The sequence below is a fragment of the Vollenhovia emeryi genome, unplaced genomic scaffold, assembly GCF_000949405.1.
Source record: "Vollenhovia emeryi isolate VEMERY1.0 unplaced genomic scaffold, V.emery_V1.0 DF939513.1, whole genome shotgun sequence".
NCBI lineage: Eukaryota > Metazoa > Arthropoda > Insecta > Hymenoptera > Formicidae > Vollenhovia > Vollenhovia emeryi.
The window spans coordinates 19,316-20,846 of NW_011966853.1; the positions used below are offsets into that span (position 1 = coordinate 19,316).

General features: G+C 31.7%; 1 protein-coding gene across 1 annotated transcript in view; it reads left to right on the forward strand.

The window, feature by feature from the left end:
- LOC105557352 overlaps nt 1-1,323 on the forward strand; it is an 11,824-nt gene extending 10,501 nt beyond the window's left edge. Inside the window, exon 12 of the mRNA XM_012004568.1 lies at nt 1,273-1,323. Within this exon, the coding sequence (XP_011859958.1) occupies nt 1,273-1,323 (51 nt within the window). The remainder of the gene's footprint in view (nt 1-1,272) is intronic.
- Nucleotides 1,324-1,531: the final 208 nt, after the last annotated feature.

Genomic DNA, 1,531 nt, shown 5'->3' on the forward strand with positions numbered 1-1,531 from the left:
GTATGTGTACATACATATATTATAGTATACATATAATGTATGTATATACAATTCTATATTATAATATTTATATTGTATTATAAGATTAAAAGATATAATTTAAAAGAATTGGAAAATGTCTTTAATATGTATTTTATAATATATGAATTTTTATTTAAAATGTTTTTAATATAAAAGTATAAAAAAAGTAAAGCTAATTGAAGTTACAGACAACGCAAATGTAAATGCTCAAATATTTATAATAGTAAAAATAATAATATTTTCTATTGATTTTCAACGAAATTTTGTTGCATGCTAATTATTCCATAATCTGTTTATATCTAAACCACATACATAGATATCAAATAAGTATCGGGAGTCTGCGCGGGCGCATGTCTACATTCGGCATTTGCATTAGATATTCTGTATTGATCGTCAACTTAATTTCCAAATGATGAAATTATGGACGATCTAACTACGGTCGAGATATGAGTCAGCAGTATGAAATCCTACAGGCCATATACCTTGAGCGGATAGTGTCATGGCACGTGAAATGTCTAGTACCGTCGGTGTAGTCTAATTACGTCAATATCGGATTTCCTCTCTGAACGGACATCGCGTCGTACGTTACTGTACCTGAGGAAGAGCTTTCTCTATTATCTGCTTTCCTTGTCAGCAGGCTGGCACGTCCGATCTATCTCCAATTGCGTGCCCAAAGCCCGAATAAGCTAACCACGGAATCGGATTCGAAATCCGTGCGGATACTCTGCGCCCGAACTTCAAATTATATACAGCCTGTGGGCATCTATCGGGAAAATAGTTTTGTGGGCATTACAAGCTACATAGAACTGGACCCACAAAATACACATATACTCATACATGCAATAAATGAAAAATCAGTCAGACAGCCGAAGCGTTTGAAACATATGAAACATATCAAGCTGTCGTTATAGTTTATTTCCTTTACTGCAGCTTACAATATGTAACTCAGATTTTGTTGAAAAACAAACAATAAAAAGATGATAATATATAGATATATAATAACGTAACATCTGCTGTGAACAAGTTAAACTAAATAGAAGAGTCCTGTGCTGTTTTGCAATTATGATAATAAATAATAAGTTATTAATTATTAAAGATCCATCAATCAATGTGTATTCGAATAATTCGGCGAGAATTGATCCAGCGATTATCGTTACTATGTGCACGACAACTATAAGGAGTTTTTATAAACAATAACGGCTATATACGAATGATTCATGACTCTGGGTATGTGTTGTCATTGTTATTTAGGTACACATCGCTCATCGCAATACCTTGCGCGTAATAACCGCTGAGCTCTAGTGAAACCTATTTCCAGTCTAAATTTTGGAAGCGCATAGTCACTTGATAGATAATATTTCAAAGTATATTGAAAAATAGCGTAAATATTAGTATGTTTTCTGTTTAAAAGATAGATAATTGAAAATAGTATTTTTGACATATATTATACCTTTTATTTTATTTATTGTGAATCATTTATGATATTATGGATCATTGAAGACAATATTTA